At 39.1% G+C, this 20407-nt stretch overlaps 6 protein-coding genes across 6 annotated transcripts in view; all 6 read right to left on the bottom strand.

Moving 5' to 3' along the window:
* The window catches only part of LOC116051410 (gamma-crystallin M3-like), a 160778-nt gene that overhangs the window by 133544 nt on the left and 6827 nt on the right, over positions 1–20407 (bottom strand). The window lies entirely within an intron of this gene.
* Positions 2586–3487, bottom strand: LOC116051548 (gamma-crystallin M3-like). Its single transcript, XM_031302095.2, has 3 exons — positions 3378–3487; positions 3027–3269; positions 2586–2919 (listed from the first exon to the last, which is right to left on the bottom strand). The coding sequence occupies exons 1-3, from the start codon at positions 3408–3410 to the stop codon at positions 2641–2643; spliced, it is 555 nt and encodes a 184-aa protein (XP_031157955.1). The 5' UTR covers positions 3411–3487; the 3' UTR covers positions 2586–2640.
* LOC116051482 (gamma-crystallin M3-like) lies at positions 7028–7929 on the bottom strand. Its single transcript, XM_031301977.2, has 3 exons — positions 7820–7929; positions 7469–7711; positions 7028–7361 (listed from the first exon to the last, which is right to left on the bottom strand). The coding sequence occupies exons 1-3, from the start codon at positions 7850–7852 to the stop codon at positions 7083–7085; spliced, it is 555 nt and encodes a 184-aa protein (XP_031157837.1). The 5' UTR covers positions 7853–7929; the 3' UTR covers positions 7028–7082.
* On the bottom strand, positions 11094–11744 carry LOC116052732 (gamma-crystallin M2-like; the record flags this gene model as incomplete). The annotated part of the gene is made up of 2 exons (XM_031303573.2): positions 11094–11387; positions 11493–11744. Coding segments are annotated over 2 exons (531 nt in total), but the record flags the coding sequence as incomplete, so codon positions are not given.
* On the bottom strand, positions 13811–14664 carry LOC116051714 (gamma-crystallin M3-like). Its single transcript, XM_036004404.1, has 3 exons — positions 14608–14664; positions 14256–14498; positions 13811–14144 (listed from the first exon to the last, which is right to left on the bottom strand). Exons 1-3 carry the CDS (start codon positions 14632–14634, stop codon positions 13866–13868), a joined length of 549 nt encoding a protein of 182 aa, XP_035860297.1. The 5' UTR covers positions 14635–14664; the 3' UTR covers positions 13811–13865.
* On the bottom strand, positions 17006–17851 carry LOC116052634 (gamma-crystallin M3-like). Its single transcript, XM_031303480.2, has 3 exons — positions 17790–17851; positions 17450–17692; positions 17006–17338 (listed from the first exon to the last, which is right to left on the bottom strand). Exons 1-3 carry the CDS (start codon positions 17820–17822, stop codon positions 17060–17062), a joined length of 555 nt encoding a protein of 184 aa, XP_031159340.2. The 5' UTR covers positions 17823–17851; the 3' UTR covers positions 17006–17059.

Genomic DNA, 20407 nt, shown 5'->3' with positions numbered 1-20407 from the left:
AACAGAATGTCAATACTTAACTTTCAGTGTGGTCGTTATGTTGTCAGATAGCAGCCTGGCTCCATGTCGGTTTGGGTGGAGACCATCATGTTTCAGCAGGCTGGGCCTCTCCCAGAACAAGTTGAAGTTGTCGACATAGGGAATGCCCAGGGAAGCGCAGTGGGGTTTCAGCCAGGTGTGGAGCCCGAACAGTCTGGACCATCTTTCAGCACCCTTTCTGTAGGTAGGTAGAGGCCCAGAAATGACGATCCGTTTTCCTGTGCCCATCAGGGTGGTGATGAGAGTGGTGAAGTCTTTTCGAAGTGCTGTCGACCGTCTCTCTCTGATGTCGTTTGTGCCCACATGCACGATGATGTTGTCGACCTTAGCGTGGCAGGCGAGGATGCTGGGAAGTTTGTGCTGGATGTCACGGACCTTGGCACCAGGGAAGCAGTAGACCTTGGACGGACCGCTAGGTGTAGGGGGAATGTAGAGGTCCCTGACCATGGAGCTTCCGATGACCAGCGTGGAAGTTGTTGGGTCTGAAGGGGGGCGCGCCGACTGTGTGGATGGGCCAGGATGAGCGCCGTGGGGACGTGGCAGAGAAGGGTTTCCGCAGAGCAGAGGGAACTCCTCATCGTTCATCAGAATGGTGTAGCGATTTTCTAGTCGTATAGGTTGGGCTGGGCCTGAGCGTTGTCCTGACCGCCTGCTGTGGTGCTTGCTTATACGCCATGGCTCAGGCTGGTGTGGAGTGGAGCTGGTCAGCAGAGCTGACTTGGTTCTCGGCAGAAGCCGAGGAGAGACGACAGGGACAGAGGTTGTATTAGTGCGTGGTGGGGTGAGAGTAGTGCAGGGCAGAGTGGAATCAAAACATCCGACATTAGTGTGTGTGTGAGGGGAACTTCCAATGATAATGGTGTCAAGGAACTGTTCATTCACCTTGATCTGGTGGAGAGTCGCTATTCTGGCTTCAAGTTCCACTATCTTCTGGCTGAACAGGAGGCACGAGTCGCAGCCAGGTGTACAGCTGAGGGGGGGCATCGTGTAGCTTGCTAGTTTAGCTAGTAGCAACGTTGACGGAGGCCCTCTCCAAAACCGATCCCTCTTCACTTGCAGTTCACAAGTCAACACTTGCGGATGCTCCTGCTTGTGTTAGCAAGCTGTGGATACTCCGTTACTACTGCCAAAATATAGAAAAGAATTCCAAGGAGGCAAACATCCTAAGGGGTCCACGTCACCTCCCCGCTAGCAGACAGGCTAACTAGCCGTTAGCACAACAAATAGCTAGACGTTGGTTAACGGAGCGGAGGAGAGTTTTACAAACAACGGAGAAACTGCGGCCAGACAGGTCCGGTTAATATACAGCTAGACGATGCAAAGAGTGACTGTATTTCACTGTAGAGGACTTAAATTGCAGGACGTTCATGACTTTATGAATGCACAACACATCAACTAAAGCATTAGGTAAGGTGGGTACATCATTATGCACAAGTTGTGTTCAAATCAGAATTTGCGCAGTGATGACCACATTTTCTTTTGCAGAAAAATAAATAATCATGATCATGCTTAATAATTCATAATGATGTGCCCACATACCTAATGCTTTAGTTGTGTTATTCATGTATGAGGTCACGAATGACAGACTTTGAACACGTCAATTCCTGATGATTCATGGGATATTAAGGAATGCAGTAATACATACATCATTAATTACATAATACATAATAATACATACATCAATTAATTCATGCATAAATTTATGAGAATTCATGTACCCTTACCGTAAAGTGTTACTAGTGTTATTCTAACCAACAACACACACACACACACACACACAAATGTAATCTCATTTGATAGAGCAGATAGCTTCCCTATTGGAAACATGCATTCTGTATATTTGTTAGAGGAGTGAATTTGATCAAGAATCAATTTGTTGGCTGAAAGCCTAGTGTGAAATTGTGCACAGGTGTCAGCAAAATTGGCCTGTGTGACGAGTAGCGCCTTTAAGGTCAGTCCATGTGTTGTTCATGAGCGAAAAGATCCGCTCAACGGGAGCATTTGTGCCCGGTTAAAACCCTTTCGCTGTCTGTGGTTAAAACGAGACAGATAAGAAGAGGCATTGCAACAATGTTTACAAATATACATTGTAACGCTGGCTGCACAGATAATGCAGACGCAGACCGATACGATTGACTGATACACACACACATTGTTCAAATCATACGCTGGACGCTTTATTAGTCTTTCTACATGGATTTAGTTAATGATCGGACTATAATAAGACGACATCGGCAATGTAATCGCTGACAACCGGGATAATTTCATAGTGGTTGGTGTAAACCGGGACATTTTAGCGTCCCGACAGCATTTTGTCAGGACTCGGGACACGCAACTCAAAATCGGGACTGTCCCGGTCAAACCGTCTGGTCACCCTAGGTTTAACAGTAATTCAGATTTGAAACATTTTAGGATAAAAATGTTCTTGCTAACAGCTGCTTGCTGCCTAAAAATAAAAATATACTTAATTTTATAACTCAAATATAGTCTTGTATAATACTGCATAATATTTCATAGTGACAGTTGGACAATAAACTTGACAGAAGTTGAAATAGTACAGACATTATTTATTTAATGGTATTTAACACATTCAGTGAACATTTAGTAGCAGGAGTCCATGATACGCCTCATGCTCATCCACCTCATGCCACTCATGCCCATGTCCCTGAAGCTCCTGTACTCTCCGGGCCTCATGTACATCATCCTGCCTCTGTAGTTGGGCTGCTCGTACATCAGCCAGTGGCCGTCCATCACGTTGCAGGACTGGCAGTCGTTCATACGGTAACGGTCCATGATGTTGTCACAGTCGTCCATCAGCTCGTAACTCTGACCACCAAAGTTCTCCCTCTCATAGATCTTCATCCTGAACTGACCTCTGTGCTGTTTTTTGGAGAGAACATAAACAAATAAATGTCTTAATATCAAGTTTAGTGCTGGTTGACACCTGTAGTAGTACAATAGTATCACGGATGCCGTGTTATACCTACCATGGGGATCATACGGCAAGACCTGATGCTGTCTCTCATTCCCATCATGCTCATGTAGTCAGCGTACTCGCCCCTCTTCATGAAGTACTGGTTTCCCATGTAGTTGGGACGGTCGTAGACCATGAAGCAGCCGCTCTCCACCCTGCAGGAGTGGCACCTGCTCATGTAGGAGGACATGTCAGAGCAGTCGCTCATGCACTCATAGTGGCGACCCTGGAAGTTCCTCTCCTCGTAGAAGATGATCTGAAAACAGTGAATTGTAATGGTTAGAAATTAAGCAGCAAGGCGAATTTAGTGATCCTATTTTGTAAACAGCAATTTATGCTAATTACAAAAAGATTTTAAAAGTACCTTGCCCCTCATGTTCATGTTGGTGTTGGTCATGTTGGCTGTAGATGTGCTGTTGCTCCTGAACTGCCTCCCTACCTGGTTTAACCCTTTCCTTTTATACACGACCAAACGTAAAGAATGAGTGCCCCCTCCCCCTCAGAGAGCCCCCTTACTCAGCAACTTACTATGGAAGCCAACAGAAGGGGTTATGTAAAACATTTCCAAGGCCTGGGTACTATGACGTCCCAACAGAAAGAGAAGTGTTTTTTGCCTTTTCTTGCCAAATATGATAAATTCTATGTGTTTCGTGACGTTGACCAATAGGAGCACAGAACTGTAAACATGGTGATGACTGATGTCATTTTTTCTGTAATATTTTCTTTCTTTTATTAGCCTTTTCAAAACACTAATTAGCCAGTATCAAACACACCGCTTCGGACACCATTTTTGTTTACATTCTTGTTTTAGAAAAGTAGTCCCTAGCATGTTTCTGATGACACTATGCAGGTCGTGAAAGATGGCAAGCTATGATTGGTTGGGGGCCAACATGACATAGCAAAACGGCATAAATTTATGATTCTTTAATCGCCTAATCTGACACAGTGACCATTTTAATATACAAAAACATTGTCTTAACATAAGTGTTGAAGTAGATTAGAAAACGGAAAGATTCAGCAAGCAGACAATTAATCAAATGTATTCAAAGAATAATAAAATTCAGTAAATGATAAAGATTAAGCTCAAATAATTTAATGATAGTAGTATGAATATGCTCGGATTTGGAATTTGGTATTGAAAATCAACTAACGATGTTAATTTTAGTTTGTTTTGTTTGATTCTGATATTATTGGAGGTATTAGCTATCCCATAATGTAGTGTTTAGCCTTATTATTCATATATTTCCATTAAATTAAAAGAAATTAAATATTTGAAATGTTCTTTGTAACTAAAACATAATGAACTGTGACCGCAGTAAATGTTGAATTGTAATTTCATATACTGTATGTAACACCCTCATTGCATGTAGTTTCCAAGATCTGATGGTTTCAGAGTTTTTTTGGTTTAAAAAAACCCCCAGTATTCCTTTGTTAAAGAAACAGAAGAGTCTCCTGGATATTTTAACTGTATTATCTTTATATGTTTTGGCTATCAATTTTAATTATTCCAAACAAGAAGCCGTGTTCTTTCCATCAGTTTAGTTTTAGAACAAAACACAGAACTATAATTGCTGAATTTATCTAACATTTAACCAGAATTTAAGTGAACTGGCTAGGAAAAAGAGGCATAACTACCGTAATATTTAACGTCTTAAATCTTATTAGGTTGCATTAACAACAAACATTAGTTATCATTAGCTAGCTTAAGTGGCTATGTTAGCTACATCATGGGTTGATTGGTACTTCTAATCAGATGTTTTTTTAAAGTCTGAGGTACCTTCTATGTTTCCTACGATGTACACATGGTCACTTAGGGTTTAAAACCTGTAAATACTTCAACCACCACTTTTGAAATAAAGAACTGACTTGCATTTTTGATTTTTATTGGGGGCTTTCTGCCTTTAAGTGATAGGACAGCTGTAGACAGGTAAGGGGGAAGAGAGAGGAGGGACGAATTGCAGCAAAGGGCCTTGGGTTGGAATCGTACCATGGCCACTGCGGTAAGGACTAAGCCTTGGTACATGGGGGCACACTTAACCAGGTGAGCTACCAGGGCACCCAAAAGGAGTGACTTGCATTCATCAGCAACATCTGCAAGCAGGTTATTAATTAAGAATGTGCTAACTTTGGAACAAATACATTTTTACATTGCTTTGAAAATGTAATAGTCTTAATTTGATTTCATTGTTCAATTTTTGATCATACACAGCCTGTATGTAATGTTTACCAATTGGTATTTACCTGAATATTAATCCTTCTTTTGAGATCGATGGAAAGCCTTTGTCTGTTAGGTTTAACATAGGGTGACCAGATTTCCCGGAAATAAAACCGGGACACTGCGCGTGACTGTAGTGCCCGTGCACGCTTTTTAACGTGAACATGTGCCAGCCCAGGTCAGACATAGAACCAGACAGATTAGACTCAATTTTGCCAACAGCACACGTAGGCCTACTGCTCACAACATAATGGGGTATCTCAGTTAATAGTCATGAATTTTCTTGGTATGTAGCCTACATATCTAAGAAATAATATTAAAAGACATTGAGTGAGTTTTGTGTGGGACCAACTTTATTTTTCAGAGTTAATGCATTCTTTTGGAAAACGCACCCACTGAACTTGTGAAAAACTTTGTGAAAAGATATTTTTCATTGCATAGCACTAAATGAATTATTTGGAACTGCTGCCACAGGCTTGAACTAAAGTTTTGGTAACACTTTACGGTAAGGGTATATGAATTATGAATTCATGCATGAATTAATTCATGATTTGTGCATTACTTCATTCCTTTATATCTAATGAATCATCAGGAATTGACATGAGTTCATAGTCTCTCATTCATGACTTCATGAATGCACAACACATCAACTAAAGCATTAGGTAAGGTGGGTACATCATTATGCACAAGTTGTGTTCAAATCAGAATTTGCGCAGAGATGACCACATTTTCTTTTGCAGAAAAATAAATAATCATGATCATGCTTAATAATTCATAATGATGTGCCCACATACCTAATGCTTTAGTTGTGTTATTCATGTATGAGGTCACGAATGACAGACTTTGAACACGTCAATTCCTGATGATTCATGGGATATTAAGGAATGCAGTAATACATACATCATTAATTACATAATACATAATAATACATACATCAATTAATTCATGCATAAATTTATGAGAATTCATGTACCCTTACCGTAAAGTGTTACTAGTGTTATTCTAACCAACAACACACACACACACACACACAAATGTAATCTCATTTGATAGAGCAGATAGCTTCCCTATTGGAAACATGCATTCTGTATATTTGTTAGAGGAGTGAATTTGATCAAGAATCAATTTGTTGGCTGAAAGCCTAGTGTGAAATTGTGCACAGGTGTCAGCAAAATTGGCCTGTGTGACGAGTAGCGCCTTTAAGGTCAGTCCATGTGTTGTTCATGAGCGAAAAGATCCGCTCAACGGGAGCATTTGTGCCCGGTTAAAACCCTTTCGCTGTCTGTGGTTAAAACGAGACAGATAAGAAGAGGCATTGCAACAATGTTTACAAATATACATTGTAACGCTGGCTGCACAGATAATGCAGACGCAGACCGATACGATTGACTGATACACACACACATTGTTCAAATCATACGCTGGACGCTTTATTAGTCTTTCTACATGGATTTAGTTAATGATCGGACTATAATAAGACGACATCGGCAATGTAATCGCTGACAACCGGGATAATTTCATAGTGGTTGGTGTAAACCGGGACATTTTAGCGTCCCGACAGCATTTTGTCAGGACTCGGGACACGCAACTCAAAATCGGGACTGTCCCGGTCAAACCGTCTGGTCACCCTAGGTTTAACAGTAATTCAGATTTGAAACATTTTAGGATAAAAATGTTCTTGCTAACAGCTGCTTGCTGCCTAAAAATAAAAATATACTTAATTTTATAACTCAAATATAGTCTTGTATAATACTGCATAATATTTCATAGTGACAGTTGGACAATAAACTTGACAGAAGTTGAAATAGTACAGACATTATTTATTTAATGGTATTTAACACATTCAGTGAACATTTAGTAGCAGGAGTCCATGATACGCCTCATGCTCATCCACCTCATGCCACTCATGCCCATGTCCCTGAAGCTCCTGTACTCTCCGGGCCTCATGTACATCATCCTGCCTCTGTAGTTGGGCTGCTCGTACATCAGCCAGTGGCCGTCCATCACGTTGCAGGACTGGCAGTCGTTCATACGGTAACGGTCCATGATGTTGTCACAGTCGTCCATCAGCTCGTAACTCTGACCACCAAAGTTCTCCCTCTCATAGATCTTCATCCTGAACTGACCTCTGTGCTGTTTTTTGGAGAGAACATAAACAAATAAATGTCTTAATATCAAGTTTAGTGCTGGTTGACACCTGTAGTAGTACAATAGTATCACGGATGCCGTGTTATACCTACCATGGGGATCATACGGCAAGACCTGATGCTGTCTCTCATTCCCATCATGCTCATGTAGTCAGCGTACTCGCCCCTCTTCATGAAGTACTGGTTTCCCATGTAGTTGGGACGGTCGTAGACCATGAAGCAGCCGCTCTCCACCCTGCAGGAGTGGCACCTGCTCATGTAGGAGGACATGTCAGAGCAGTCGCTCATGCACTCATAGTGGCGACCCTGGAAGTTCCTCTCCTCGTAGAAGATGATCTGAAAATAGTGAATTGTAATGGTTAGAAATTAAGCAGCAAGGCGAATTTAGTGATCCTATTTTGTAAACAGCAATTTATGCTAATTACAAAAAGATTTTAAAAGTACCTTGCCCCTCATGTTCATGTTGGTGTTGGTCATGTTGGCTGTAGATGTGCTGTTGCTCCTGAACTGCCTCCCTACCTGGTTTAACCCTTTCCTTTTATACACGACCAAACGTAAAGAATGAGTGCCCCCTCCCCCTCAGAGAGCCCCCTTACTCAGCAACTTACTATGGAAGCCAACAGAAGGGGTTATGTAAAACATTTTCAAGGCCTGGGTACTATGACGTCCCAACAGAAAGAGAAGTGTTTTTTGCCTTTTCTTGCCAAATATGATAAATTCTATGTGTTTCGTGACGTTGACCAATAGGAGCACTGAAACTGTAAACATGGTGATGACTGATGTCAATTTTTCTGTACTTTTTCTTTCTTTTTTTAGGCTTTTCAAAACACAAATTAGCCAGTATCAAACACACCGCTTCGGACACCATTTTTGTTTACATTCTTGTTTCAGAAAATTAGTCCCTAGCATGTTTCTGATGACACCGCGCAGGTCGTGAAAGACGGCAAGCTATGATTGGTTGGGGGCCAACATGACATAGCAAAACGGCATAAATTTATGATTCTTTAATCGCCTAATCTGACACAGTGACCATATTAATATACAAAAACATTGTCTTAACATAAGTGTTGAAGTAGATTAGAAAACGGAAAGATTCAGCAAACATACAATTAATCAAATGTATTCAAAGAATAATAAAATTCAGTAAGTGATATAGATTAATCTCAAATAATTTAATGATAGTAGTATGAATATGCTCGGATTTGGAATTTGGTATTGAAAATCAACTAACAATGTTAATTTTAGTTTGTGTTGTTTGATCCTGATATTATTGGAGGTATTAGCTATCCCATAATGTAGTGTTTAGCCTTATTATTTATATATTTCCATTAAATTAAAAGAAATTAAATATTTGAAATGTTCTTTGTAACTAAAACATAATGAACTGTGACCGCAGTAAATGTTGAATTGTAATTTCATATACTGTATGTAACACCCCCATTGCATGTAGTTTCCAAGATCTGATGGTTTCAGAGTTTTTTTGGTTTAAAAAAACCCCCAGTATTCCTTTGTTAAAGAAACAGAAGAGTCTCCTGGATATTTTAACTGTATTATCTTTATATGTTTTGGCTATCAATTTTAATTATTCCAAACAAGAAGCCTTTCCATCAGTTTAGTATGGCAAATAGCTCTTGAATACTTTGACACCCACATGAGCCTCAGGCAACATTCGTACAGAGAAGGAGCCAGTCAGAGGAATCAGAGCTAACCAATGTTGCCACAGTTACTTTGAAAAAGTAACTTAGTTACTTTACAGATTACTTGATTTTAAAAGTAACTAAGTTAGATTACAAGTTACTTTATTAGTTACATTCAGCAGCTGCTGACAACACCCCCACAGCCTCAACATAAAACAACCGGTTTACTGTGAGGCAGCTCGGCATTGCCAGTAGTAGGGATATTGTTTATTAACGCATGAAACAAAGGCGAGTCAACCGTGTTTAAGGGCAGCATTTTCTCTACAACATACTGCCCGACCAACTTCTTCAACTCTCCCCCACTTACTGGTTTTGCACCGAAGTCCAGCTGTTGTTGTTTGGGTGGTGGGAGACCTTCTTCTCTCTGCTTTGCACCACCTGGCGGGACTTGCTCTGTAAGTTTGACTGCAGTGCTGCGACTCCAAATGTTTCTTCAAATTTGACGTAGTGTTTTTGTAGCTAGATAGCACTTTGTCGCCACCAGCACAGAGTGTACAACAAACCTTAATATTGCCATCTTTAGCTGACACAAGCTCAAAATAGTGACTGTATTTACAGCTAGAAAACGCGCATCTCTCTCCTCCCTCCATTGTTGTTTACGTTTGTGTCGCTGCGTGGTACACGTGACCTGTCCACATGCTGAAAACGTGACTTGTCGTCGCATACGTGACTTCACTCCCCGAGATGCAAGAAGAAAGTAAAAACAATATATATTTTTACTAAGGAAAATGACAAAAATAGTAACGCACAGTGACTTGGATAAGTAATTTTAATCTGATTACTGGTTTGGAAATAGTAACGCGTTAGATTACTTGTTACTGAAAAAAGTGGTCAGATTAGAGTAACGCGGCATCACTGGAGCTAACGTTTAGCAAATTAACAATGCTTAACCATTGTAGGCGGAACAAAACACAGAACTATAATTGCTGAATTTATCTAACATTTAACCAGAATTTAAGTGAACTGGCTAGCAAAAAGAGGCATAACTACCGTAATATTTAACGTCTTAAATCTTACTAGGTTGCATTAACAACAAACATTAGTTATCATTAGCTAGCTTAAGTGGCTATGTTAGCTACATCATGTGTTGATTGCAATGGTGCCTTCCATTTTTCGTACGATGTACACATGGTCACTTAAGGTTTAAAACCTGTAAATACTTCAACCACCATAATAATCTTTCCTTTATAATCTGGCCTTTCTTTCAATTCATAATCATTTTTTTAAATTTTTTTTTTGAACATGCACTTTCGAACCTGCACTTTCATATGTGTCTTTGTAGCTTTGCCTATTTAGCTACTGTATTTGCACTTACTACTTGTGGTCTTTAGTTTGAACCTTCACAGTTGAAAGCACTTAATTGTAAGTCGCTTTGGATAAAAGCGTCAGCTAAATGACATGTAATGTAATGTAACATGTAACAATTTTCATATGCTATTTCATCACAAAATTCACTTCTCAGACTTTTTTATGCAAGAAACTGTGTAGAGTTCGAACATGGACCATTTTACGAAAATTAATGGCGGATTGCAAACTTTCTCCGAGTTGAGAAGCTCCTCAAACTGATGCGACAGCCTGCCGGGTCGCTATCTAGCTGGACGGCCTGCCATGCTCAAAGACCCTGCTGTGAGCTGACTCTAGCTCTCTCCAGAGACTTGTGGTGTTTATTTTCCCGATCATTTGTTTAAATAACACAACACAAATATCCATTATAAGATTATTGAGAACCTGTGGCTATCTGCCTTTTCTGAGTTATAAAGCTCCACAAGCTAGTGTGGGTGTAAAGTTAACAAGCTCGCTTGCCGGGCTGTCATAAACACACACTGGCTACAGTGTAATATATATAATTTCATGAATCATATATATATATATATATATATATATATATATATATACAGTATATATATACACACAGTATATATTGGTAAAATACTGCATAATAGTTCATAGTGACAGTTGGACAATAAGCTTGACAAAAGTATAGTAATAGTGCATAAATTATTTATTTAATGGAATTTGTTACATTCAATACAAATTTAGTAGCCGGAGTCCATGATACGCCTCATGCTCATCCACCTCATGCCACTCATGCCCATGTCCCTGAAGCTCCTGTACTCTCCGGGCCTCATGTACATCATCCTGCCTCTGTAGTTGGGCTGCTCGTACATCAGCCAGTGGCCGTCCATCACGTGGCAGGACTGGCAGTCATTCATACGATAACGGTCCATGATGTTGTCACAGTCGTCCATCAGCTCGTAACTCTGACCACCAAAGTTCTCCCTCTCATAGATCTTCATCCTGAACTGACCTCTGTGCTGTTTTTTGGAGAAAAGATAAACACATTAATGTCTTAATATCAAGATTTGTGGGGGTTTTCACCCGTAGTAGAATCAGTATGATGGATGCCGTGGTTTACCTACCATGGGGATCATACGGCAAGACCTGATGCATTCTCTTATTCCCATCATGCTCATGTAATCAGCATACTCTCCCCTCCTCATGAAGTACTGGTTTCCCATGTAGTTGGGGCAGTCGTAGACCATGAAGCAGACGCTCTCCACCCTGCAGGAGTGGCACCTGCACATGTAGGAGGACACGTCAGAGCAGTCGCTCATGCACTCATAGTGGCGACCCTGGAAGTTCCTCTCCTCGTAGAAGATAATCTGAAAATAGTGAATTGTAATGGAGGAATGATGTTAGTGTGGCTAAGTGGAACTGTGAAACAGAGGAAACATCATTACTTCTTTCTTTTATTAGGCTTTTCATAACACAAGATATCAAACACAACGCTTTGGATGCCAATATGTGTTTACATTCTTGTTCCTGGAAGTCGGTCCCTCATATGGTCAGGGGGCCAACGTGTAATCTGTAATGTCTCTCGGTCGACTTACGGTAAGAATGGACCTTTCTCACAGCAGACATTTTGACTTGTCATAGTAAGAAAAGCACAGCTGAAATTGATAACCTTAACGATGGCTCAATTCCATCAAGTGTCCCAGTAAGCTATTTCAGTGAGTCAGCATGCACAATACCAGGACCTCTCCTAAGTGGAATGCAGCCATCATTAATGGTTTTGAATACACCTGTGCTTTTCCTACTATGACATGTCAACATGTCTGCCGTGAAAAAGGTCTATACTGTATATGACTCTATAATCATCTAATCTGACACAGTGATGATTTTAATAGACAAAAAACATTGTGTAGTCTGAATATACTGTATGAGTTGAAGTAAATCAGAAAAGCAGAACAAAATATTCAGCAAATGCATACAGTTTATTAAACTTATTCAAAGACTAATAATGAATAATTATAAATACATTACAATATAAATAATTTTGTCAAAGTTTGAAAATGCTCAGATGTGTTATTTGGTATAAATTATCAACTAAAAATGTTAACTTTAGTTTTGACGTTTGTATGATTCTGATATTGACAGGAGTTGGCTACACCATAATGTACTGTTTAGCATTTACATATTTCAAATAAATTTTAAAATAAAATCATATTTTAAATGATCTTGTTTTACCTGTTAATGAAAACATAATGTACCGTGACCCCAGACTGCAGTAAATGACAATGTTGAGTTGAAATCTTGTGTTATAGAGCTCAACAGTGACCGCCTACTTTTGTAACAGCTCTCGTTCCGGAAGTGATTTTCACCATTCAACATCTCCACTGACGTTTCATTAAATGATTATATGAAGATTTTTAAGCCTGGAACCAAACCATCCAGCTACGAGATGAATCGTGACCATAAAACATTTGATTCAGCGAAACAGCTCGCTAGCCCTTCCTGGTTCTCGGGTGCAGTAAACATTTCCATGGTAACAGCGAGTCCCACTAATCAGAGATGTCACTGTTATGCTTAGGATTGTGGGTAGTGTAGTAATTCTCCATGAGATCGCGATTATAACGTTGACATTTTTTTTGTTTTAACAATGTTAATATCATACAGACGTGTGGCTTCTACAGGGCGATAAACTTTCGGTTAACAACCTTGTAGCTCATGGTCAGTCTATCTTGTACGGTTTAGACATAATGGCTAATAATAAAAGTCTTTATGGAGAAAATTAATGGAAGTTTTACTTCCGGAACCACGCTCTTGAGCTCTATACAGTACCTCTACTATATGGAGTTTCCAAGTTAAAGAAGGAAGACCTGGTGGTTTTGGACGTTTAAAAAAATAATATCCTCAATGTTGCTTCGACATAGAAACAGAGACTCCTGGATAATTTAATAATAGGTTCATGTAATGGCCATGAATTTGAATTATTCAAAACGAGAAGCCTTGTTCTTTCCATCAGTTTAGTATGACAAATTGCTCTAAATACTTTGATACCCACATGAGCCTCATCCAACATTCATATAGAAGAGCCAGTCAGAGGAATCACAGCTGTTTTCTGAAGTTTTTTGTTAATAGTATCTTCAATGGCTAATTTAACAATATTATAGCTTTATATGTTTTGGCCATCGATTTTAATTATTCCAAACAAGAAGCCTTGTTCTTTCCATCAGTTTAGTACGGAACAAAACAGTGAGAATCAATGGTCTGTCACAGCCTTTGTTTGTTGGGTTTAACAGTACTATGTACTGTAGAGCCAATTTTCCCATTAGATTTAAAACATTTTAGAATACAAATGTACTTGCTATATGTTTATGACTCATTTGTTTGTACAATAATGTATAATACTGCATATTATTTCATTGTGACAGTAAGACAAAAAGCTTGACAAAAGTTAAAAGAGTGCAGACATTATTTATTTAATGGTATTTGACACATTCAGTGAACATTTAGTAGCAGGAGTCCATGATACGCCTCATGCTCATCCACCTCATGCCACTCATGCCCATGTCCCTGAAGCTCCTGTACTCTCCGGGCCTCATGTACATCATCCTGCCTCTGTAGTTGGGCTGCTCGTACATCAGCCAGTGGCCGTCCATCACGTGGCAGGACTGGCAGTCGTTCATACGGTAACGGTCCATGATGTTGTCACAGTCGTCCATCAGCTCGTAACTCTGACCACCAAAGTTCTCCCTCTCATAGATCTTCATCCTGAACTGACCTCTGTGCTGTTTTTTGGAGAGAACAAAAACAAATAAATGTCTTGATATCAAGTTCTGTGCTGTTTTTTACCCGTATAATGTTGAAATATAGTATCATGGATGTTGTGTTATACCTACCATGGGAATCATACGGCAAGACCTGATGCTGTCCCCCATTCCCATCATGCTCATGTAGTCAGCGTACTCGCCCCTCTTCATGAAGTACTGGTTTCCCATGTAGTTGGGACGGTCGTAGACCATGAAGCAGCCGCTCTCCACCCTGCAAGAGTGGCACCTGCTCATGTAGGAGGACATGTCAGAGCAGTCGCTCATGCACTCATAGTGGCGACCCTGGAAGTTCCTCTCCTCGTAGAAGATAATCTGAAAATAGTAAATTGTAATGGTGAGAAAAAAAAGCAGCAAGGTGAATTTAGTGATCCTATTTTGTAAACAGTAATTTATGCTAATTACAAAAAGATTTTAAAAGTACCTTTCCCCTCATGTTCATGTTGGTCATGTTGGCTGTAGATTTGCTGCTGCTCCTGAACTGCCTTCCTATCTGTTTAACCTTTTCCTTTTATACACGACCAAAGGTAAAGAATGAGTGCCCCCTCCCCCTCAGAGAGCCCCCTTACTCAGCAACTTAGTATTGAAGCCAACAAAAAGCAGAGGTTATTTATATTTTTTGTCAACTGACGCTGCGTCTGTGATGCCTCGTGACATCCCAACAAAAATTTTTGTTGGTCAACTCTACTTTCGCAGAGTAGACCAATGACAAATTTCACGTGTTTCATGGCGTTGACCCATAGGAGTACAGAACTGTAAACATGGTGATGAGGAATGATGTTAGTGTGGCTAGGTGGAACTGTGAAACAGAGGAAAGGTCATTACTTATTTCTTTTATTAGGCTTTTCATAACACAAGATATCAAACACAACGCTTTGGACGCCAATATGTGTTTACATTCTTGTTCCTGGAAGTCGGTCCCTCATATGGTCAGGGGGCCAACGTGTAATCTGTAATGTCTCTCGGTCGACTTACGGTAAGAATGGACCTTTCTCACAGCAGACATTTTGACTTGTCATAGTAAGAAAAGCACAGCTGAAATTGATAACCTTAACGATGGCTCAATTCCATCAAGTGTCCCAGTAAGCTATTTCAGTGAGTCAGCATGCACAATACCAGGACCTCTCCTAAGTGGAACGCAGCCATCATTAATGGTTTTGAATACACCTGTGCTTTTCCTACTATGACATGTCAACATGTCTGCCGTGAAAAAGGTCTATACTGTATATGACTCTATAATCATCTAATCTGACACAGTGATGATTTTAATAGACAAAAAACATTGTGTAGTCTGAATATACTGTATGAGTTGAAGTAAATCAGAAAAGCAGAACAAAATATTCAGCAAATGCATACAGTTTATTAAACTTATTCAAAGACTAATAATGAATAATTATAAATACATTACAATATAAATAATTTTGTCAAAGTTTGAAAATGCTCAGATGTGTTATTTGGTATAAATTATCAACTAAAAATGTTAACTTTAGTTTTGACGTTTGTATGATTCTGATATTGACAGGAGTTGGCTACACCATAATGTACTGTTTAGCATTTACATATTTCAAATAAATTTTAAAATAAAATCATATTTTAAATGATCTTGTTTTACCTGTTAATGAAAACATAATGTACCGTGACCCCAGACTGCAGTAAATGACAATGTTGAGTTGAAATCTTGTGTTATAGAGCTCAACAGTGACCGCCTACTTTTGTAACAGCTCTCGTTCCGGAAGTGATTTTCACCATTCAACATCTCCACTGACGTTTCATTAAATGATTATATGAAGATTTTTACGCCTGGAACCAAACCATCCAGCTACGAGATGAATCGTGACTATAAAACATTTGATTCGGCGAAACAGCTCGCTAGCCCTTCCTGGGTCGCGGTGCAGTAAACATTTCCATGGTAACAGCGAGTCCCACTAATCAGAGATGTCACTGTTATGCTTAGGATTGTGGGTAGTGTAGTAATTCTCCATGAGATCGCGATTATAACGTTGACATTTTTTTTTGTTTTAACAATGTTAATATCATACAGACGTGTGGCTTCTACAGGGCGATAAACTTTCGGTTAACAACCTTGTAGCTCATGGTCAGTCTATCTTGTACGGTTTAGACATAATGGCCAATAATAAAAGTCTTTTTGGAGAAAATTAATGGAAGTTTTACTTCCGGAACCACGCTCTTGAGCTCTATACAGTACCTCTACTATATAGAGTTTCCAAGTTAAAGAAGGAAGACCTGGTGGTTTTGGACGTTTAAAAAAATAATATCCTCAATGTTGCTTCGACATAGAAACAGAGACTCCTGGATAATTTAATAATAGGTTCATGTAATGGCCATGAATTTGAATTATTCAAAACGAGAAGCCTTGTTCTTTCCATCAGTTTAGTATGACAAATTGCTCTAAATACTTTGATACCCACATGAGCCTCATCCAACATTCATATAGAAGAGCCAGTCAGAGGAATCACAGCTGTTTTCTGAAGTTTTTTGTTAATTGTATCTTCAATGGCTAATTTAACAATATTATAGCTTTATATGTTTTGGCCATCGATTATAATTATTCCAAACAAGAAGCCTTGTTCTTTCCATCAGTTTAGTACGGAACAAAACAGTGAGAATCAATGGTCTGTCACAGCCTTTGTTTGTTGGGTTTAACAGTACTATGTACTGTAGAGCCAATTTTCCCATTAGATTTAAAACAGTTTAGAATACAAATGTACTTGCTATATGTTCATGACTCAGTTGTTTGTACAAAAATGTATAATACTGCATATTATTTCATTGTGACAGTAATACAAAAAGCTTGACAAAAGTTAAAGAGTGCAGACATTATTTATTTAATGGTATTTGACACATTCAGTGAACATTTAGTAGCAGGAGTCCATGATACGCCTCATGCTCATCCACCTCATGCCGCTCATGCCCATGTCCCTGAAGCTCCTGTACTCTCCGGGCCTCATGTACATCATCCTGCCTCTGTAGTTGGGCTGCTCGTACATCAGCCAGTGGCCGTCCATCACGTTGCAGGACTGGCAGTCGTTCATATGGTAACGGTCCATGATGTTGTCACAGTCGTCCATCATCTCGTAACTCTGACCACCAAAGTTCTCCCTCTCATAGATCTTCATCCTGAACTGACCTCTGTGCTGTTTTTTGGAGAGAACAAAAACAAATAAATGTCTTGATATCAAGTTCTGTGCTGTTTTTTACCCGTATAATGTTGAAATATAGTATCATGGATGTTGTGTTATACCTACCATGGGAATCATACGGCAAGACCTGATGCAGTCTCTCATTCCCATCATGCTCATGTAATCAGCGTACTCGCCCCTCTTCATGAAGTACTGGTTTCCCATGTAGTTGGGACGGTCGTAGACCATGAAGCAGCCGCTCTCCACCCTGCAAGAGTGGCACCTGCTCATGTAGGAGGACATGTCAGAGCAGTCGCTCATGCACTCATAGTGGCGACCCTGGAAGTTCCTCTCCTCGTAGAAGATGATCTGGAAATAGTGAATTAAAATGGTGAGAAAAAAAAGCAGCAAGGTGAATTTAGTGATCCTATTTTGTAGCTAATTACAAAAAGATTTTTAAAAGTACCTTTCCCCTCATGTTCATGTCGGTGTTGGTCATGTTGGCTGTAGATGTGCTGTTGCTCCTGAACTGCCTTCCTGTTTAACCCTTTCCTTTTATACACGACCAAACGTAAAGAATGAGTGCCCCCTCCCCCTCAGAGAGCCCCCTTACTCAGCAACTTACTATGGAAGCCAACAGAAAGCAGAGGTTATTTAAATTTTTTGTCATCTGACGCTGCGTCTGTGATGCCTTGTGACATCCCAACAAAAATACTAGCATTTTTTGCCGTCTTTCGCAGATTAGACCAATGACAAATTCCACATGTTTCATGGCGTTGACCCATAGGAGTACAGAACCGTAAACATGGTGATGAGGAATGATGTTAGTGTGGCTAGGTGGAACTGTGAAACAGAGGAAAGGTCATTACTTCTTTCTTTTATTAGTTTTTTCAAAACACAAGATATCAAACACAACGCTTTGGACGCCAACGTGTGTTTACATTCTTGTTCCTAGAAGGTTCCTATGGTCGGGGGCCCAACGTGTAGTCTGTAATGTCAGTAAGAATATATGACTCTATAATCATCTAATCTGACACAGTGATGATTTTAATAGACAAAAAACATTGTGTAGTCTGAATATACTGTATGAGTTGAAGTAAATCAGAAAAACTGAACAAAATATTCAGCAAATGCATACAGTTTATTAAACTTATTCAAAGACTAATAATGAATAATTATAAATACATTACAATATAAATAATTTAGTCAAAGTTTGAATATGCTCAGATGTGTTATTTGGTATTAATTATCAACTAAAAATGTTAATTTTAGTTTTGACGTTTGTATGATTCTGATATTGACAGGAGTTGGCTACACCATAATGTACTGTTTAGCATTTACATATTTCAAATAAATTTAAAAATAAAATCATATTTTAAATGATCTTGTTTTACCTGTTAATGAAAACATAATGTACCGTGACCCCAGACTGCAGTAAATGACAATGTTGAGTTGAAATCTTGTGTTATAGAGCTCAACAGTGACCGCCTACTTTTGTAACAGCTCTCGTTCCGGAAGTGATTTTCACCATTCAACATCTCCACTGACGTTTCATTAAATGATTATATGAAGATTTTTAAGCCTGGAACCAAACCATCCAGCTACGAGATGAATCGTGACTATAAAACATTTGATTCAGCGAAACAGCTCGCTAGCCCTTCCTGGTTCGCGGGTGCAGTAAACATTTCCATGGTAACAGCGAGTCCCACTAATCAGAGATGTCACTGTTACGCTTAAGATTGTGGGTAGTGTAGTAATTCTCCATGAGATCGCGATAATAACGTTGAAAAATGTTTTTCTTTTAACAATGTTAATATCATACAGACGTGTGGCTTCTACAGGGCCATAATTTCGGTCAGCAACCTCGTAGCTCATGGTCAGTCTACCTTGTAGGGTTTAGACATAATGGCTAATAATCAATATCTTTATGGAGGAAATTAATGGAAGTTTTACTTCCGGAACCACGCTCTTGAGCTCTATACAGTACCTCTACTATATAGAGTTTCCAAGTTAAAGAAGGAAGACCTGGTGGTTTTGGACGTTTAAAAAAATAATATCCTCAATGTTGCTTCAACATAGAAAAAGAGACTCCTGGATAATATAACAATAGGTTCATGTAATGGCCATGAATTATAATTATTCAAAACGAGAAGCCTTGTTCTTTCCATCAGTTTAGTATGGCAAATAGCTATTAATACTTTCATAAACACATGAGCCTCAGCCAACGTTCGTACAGAGAAGGAGCTAGTCACAGGAATCACAGCTAACGTTTAGCAAATTCACAATGCTTTATCTTTTTAGGTGGAACAAAACACAGAACTATAATTGCTGAATTCATCTAACATTTAACCAGAATTTAAGTGAACTGGCTAGTGAGATAAGGCATAACGAGTAATAATGTCTTAAATGTTGCTAAGTGGCATTAATATTAGTTCGCTTAAGTGGCTACATCTTGGGTTAGCTGCAATTTAACCTCTAATCGGATGTTTTTTTTTTTAAATCTTGAAGTGCCTTCCATGTTTTGTACAATATACGAATACAGGTGCTCACTCATAGTTTGAAACCTGTAAATCAGGGGTCATCAACTACAGTTTTCCAAGGGCCAGAATTTTCTAAGCAGACACTCTAAGGGCCAGACTTTCAAATAAAGAAAATAAAATTTATTTATACCTAATATGCCTATCCTTGTTTGATATTTTCACTTTCTTACTAAATTAATGCTATAGTTTTTACATGTATTAGTGTGCACAGACTCCTAAAAAACATGGAAAATCCATAATAATAACTAGGCTACTTAACTAGAAAATAGTCTCATTAGGAGGCCGTTCACTGAGGAGAGATGGTTAAAGTCTGTATAAAAATGACAATGACGTCATTTACGTCCATATTAAGTAGCCACATGGATTTGTTTTGGTCATAGTTCCATGGATTTACCACTCCAGCGGAGAGGCAGCTACGTTTTTTAAAATTTGTCCAAATTTCAACATTCTATAGCAAACTACGATAACAAACCTACAGCTTTTGTTTTTTGCTCGTTTGTAAAAAATTAACTCTGCAAAAACTATTATTACTATTAGTTTTTGT

Source organism: Sander lucioperca, chromosome 8, assembly GCF_008315115.2.
Source record: "Sander lucioperca isolate FBNREF2018 chromosome 8, SLUC_FBN_1.2, whole genome shotgun sequence".
Taxonomy (NCBI): domain Eukaryota; kingdom Metazoa; phylum Chordata; class Actinopteri; order Perciformes; family Percidae; genus Sander; species Sander lucioperca.
The sequence above is the reverse complement of the archived record's forward strand: the minus strand, read 5'-3'. Positions and strand labels throughout refer to the sequence as shown.

Excerpts from the sequence above, each read along its gene's own strand:
- LOC116051548 (XM_031302095.2), bottom strand. The coding sequence starts at position 3,410 with ATGACCAACACCAACATGAACATGAGGGGCAAG. Across the intron at positions 3,270-3,377 it reads ACATGAACATGAGGGGCAAG|ATCATCTTCTACGAGGAGAG; the intron begins GTACTTTTAAAA and ends CACTGTTTTCAG. Across the intron at positions 2,920-3,026 it reads CTTGCCGTATGATCCCCATG|CACAGAGGTCAGTTCAGGAT; the intron begins GTAGGTATAACA and ends TCCAAAAAACAG.
- LOC116051482 (XM_031301977.2), bottom strand. The coding sequence starts at position 7,852 with ATGACCAACACCAACATGAACATGAGGGGCAAG. Across the intron at positions 7,712-7,819 it reads ACATGAACATGAGGGGCAAG|ATCATCTTCTACGAGGAGAG; the intron begins GTACTTTTAAAA and ends CACTATTTTCAG. Across the intron at positions 7,362-7,468 it reads CTTGCCGTATGATCCCCATG|CACAGAGGTCAGTTCAGGAT; the intron begins GTAGGTATAACA and ends TCCAAAAAACAG.
- LOC116051714 (XM_036004404.1), bottom strand. The coding sequence starts at position 14,634 with ATGACCAACATGAACATGAGGGGAAAG. Across the intron at positions 14,499-14,607 it reads ACATGAACATGAGGGGAAAG|ATTATCTTCTACGAGGAGAG; the intron begins GTACTTTTAAAA and ends TACTATTTTCAG. Across the intron at positions 14,145-14,255 it reads CTTGCCGTATGATTCCCATG|CACAGAGGTCAGTTCAGGAT; the intron begins GTAGGTATAACA and ends TCCAAAAAACAG.
- LOC116052634 (XM_031303480.2), bottom strand. The coding sequence starts at position 17,822 with ATGACCAACACCGACATGAACATGAGGGGAAAG. Across the intron at positions 17,693-17,789 it reads ACATGAACATGAGGGGAAAG|ATCATCTTCTACGAGGAGAG; the intron begins GTACTTTTAAAA and ends CACTATTTCCAG. Across the intron at positions 17,339-17,449 it reads CTTGCCGTATGATTCCCATG|CACAGAGGTCAGTTCAGGAT; the intron begins GTAGGTATAACA and ends TCCAAAAAACAG.